We start from the raw sequence: 2166 nt of genomic DNA, 5'->3' as shown, positions 1-2166 counted from the left end.
ACACAAAATGTTCCCTAACAACCAAATGCATATCTGAAACAGAAAAAAGGAAATAATGGAGGAGTTCACTGGAGAAAAATAAGAATAATATTTACATTAATACATTGCTGTATATATTAGATCATCCTCAACTTAAGAAACAATAACAGATGGATAAATAAATAAATAAGCAGAGGTGCAGATAATACCCCTCAAGTTTCTCTTAATACCTTTAAATCCCTAAAATCTTACATAGATATTAGATTATACTGTCAACTTCATAAAGCAAAAAAAACAAATTCTAATTACATAAATCTAAGGCAACCCACAGACAGAAAATCATATAAAACCATAATGTGTAAACATGCAATATAAATTTCTTCACAAGTTCTACTCAACAATAGCTTCTGATTCACATCAAACAGAGCAATCAGACCTAATTGGAGACTATCACTGATTGGAGTCTATTCCTCCTTGATTTGACCTTCTTTCCTCGGTCTAAGTTGCGTCTCTCCATTTTTACCAGCCAAGGATGCTCTGCAATTGGATTTTCGTAAGAAAAAAGATTTCCTATATATGTGTATGTAATTATGTATATAAAAGAATACATTACATAAATAACTGATTTTGGTAGAATATGTTACATAACATCATCTTACTTTGTGTTATACAAACAACCAACCCGAATTAACCCTACCAGCTTGTCTAACGGGTAACCGAAACCTGACCAAAAAAGCATGTGTCCTGTTGGATGGTTTCAAACTTTAACTTGTTCAGTTACAAACCGTAAAATTAGGACTATAAACCATTACTTACCAAGTATTTGCTGTACCGTTAATCGTTTCTTAGGGTCAAGATTTAGCATTCCTCTCACAAGGTCCTTGGCATCCTCAGAAATTTCATGCGAATTTAATTTCCTCTCATCAATTTCACCCTTTCTTACGGCTAATTTAATTTCCTCGTCAGTTTCTACATTATATACAAAAGAACATTATCAGAGAACATCTCAGTATATAAATTCAGTAAAGTTCTGCTTTTCCAAAAAAAAAAAAAAAATTAAGGATGGAAAAACAAGGCATGGAATTATTTTTACCGCCAGAAAATGGAGTTTCACCACAGAAAAGAATATAAAGGATGACCCCCGCACTCCAGATGTCAACCTCTTTGCCATAGTCTCCCATTAGAACCTCGGGTGCCATGTAGCAGTATGTCCCAACGACTTCACCAAATCGCTGACCTAATTGTAAACAAAAGAAAAGAAAAGAGAGCAATGATTAATTACCAATTCTAAAAAGGTACTAGGCGCATGCTTTATTCATCCTTTTTATATGTAGCAATGTTGCCATATCTTGAGGTACAGACGCATATTTGGTTCCTGAATTAGCCTCAATCTTAAGCACATTATAAAAATAATAAAGTACCTGGAGTAAAGAATGTCGACAAACCAAAATCTATAACCTTGAGTCGTGCTGTTTTCTCTTTGCTGGTATATAACAGATTTTCAGGCTTAATGTCTCGATGCATTATGCCATTCTCATGGCATACCTGTTTCACATAAACAATTACATAAAAAAATAAAATCATCACACGTAACGAAGATAGATAATAAAACAAAGAGGTAGAGGTTCCCTGACCTTCACTGCCTGGATAATATCCTTAAATGCGGTAGCTACATCGCTCTCACTGCAAAAATTCATATTTACTATTCGGTCGTATAACTCGCCACCTTCACATAGTTCCATGACTAGATAAACCTTATGATGATCTTCGTATGCGCCTAGCAATTGGATGATGTGGTTGTGTTCTGGCAGATGCTCCATCATACATACCTCAAGCCGCAAATTTCTTCGTTGTGTTTCTGAGATCAATCTCTCCTTTTGAATAACTTTGCAAGCATACTTTAATCCAGTCGCTTTTTCGATGCAAAGATGTGTCGTAGCTAGAAAATATATCCAAATTTTACTTGTAAGAAAAAAAAGAACATTGAATGAAAAGTTGGTGAAGAGGTGATAATGTACGTACCAAAACCGCCAGACCCAATCACTTCGCGGAGGTCATACCATTTAAAGATACTTATCCCGGTCGGGTACCGCAAGACCTGGGGATAAGTTATTTCGAGGTCTGGTACCACATTGGAACAATGACCTGAGTCATTTGCATCCTTCGGTTTCTTGAGTTTGGGTACCT

The 2166-nt window shown here is 35.5% G+C and overlaps 1 protein-coding gene across 1 annotated transcript; it reads right to left on the bottom strand.

Moving 5' to 3' along the window:
• Positions 1-443: 443 nt before the first annotated feature.
• LOC144547776 (calcium-dependent protein kinase 32-like) lies at positions 444-1799 on the bottom strand. Its single transcript, XM_078296470.1, has 6 exons — positions 1614-1799; positions 1401-1524; positions 1073-1216; positions 796-948; positions 639-702; positions 444-516 (listed from the first exon to the last, which is right to left on the bottom strand). The coding sequence occupies exons 1-6, from the start codon at positions 1797-1799 to the stop codon at positions 444-446; spliced, it is 744 nt and encodes a 247-aa protein (XP_078152596.1).
• Positions 1800-2166: the final 367 nt, after the last annotated feature.

The sequence above is a fragment of the Carex rostrata genome, chromosome 32 (assembly GCF_964058835.1).
Source record: "Carex rostrata chromosome 32, lpCarRost1.2, whole genome shotgun sequence".
Taxonomy (NCBI): Eukaryota; Viridiplantae; Streptophyta; class Magnoliopsida; order Poales; family Cyperaceae; genus Carex; species Carex rostrata.
This window is presented reverse-complemented; position numbering and strand designations above follow the sequence as displayed.

Bases quoted from the DNA above. Each gene is read 5' to 3' on its own strand.
- LOC144547776 (XM_078296470.1), bottom strand. From the start codon at position 1,799: ATGGAGCATCTGCCAGAACACAACCACATCATCCAATTGCTAGGCGCA. The intron at 1,217-1,400 runs GTACTTTATTAT...GTTTACAATTAG, and splicing joins GTCGACATTCTTTACTCCAG to GTCAGCGATTTGGTGAAGTC. The intron at 517-638 runs GTAAGATGATGT...ATCCAATTGCAG, and splicing joins GGTTGTTTGTATAACACAAA to AGCATCCTTGGCTGGTAAAA.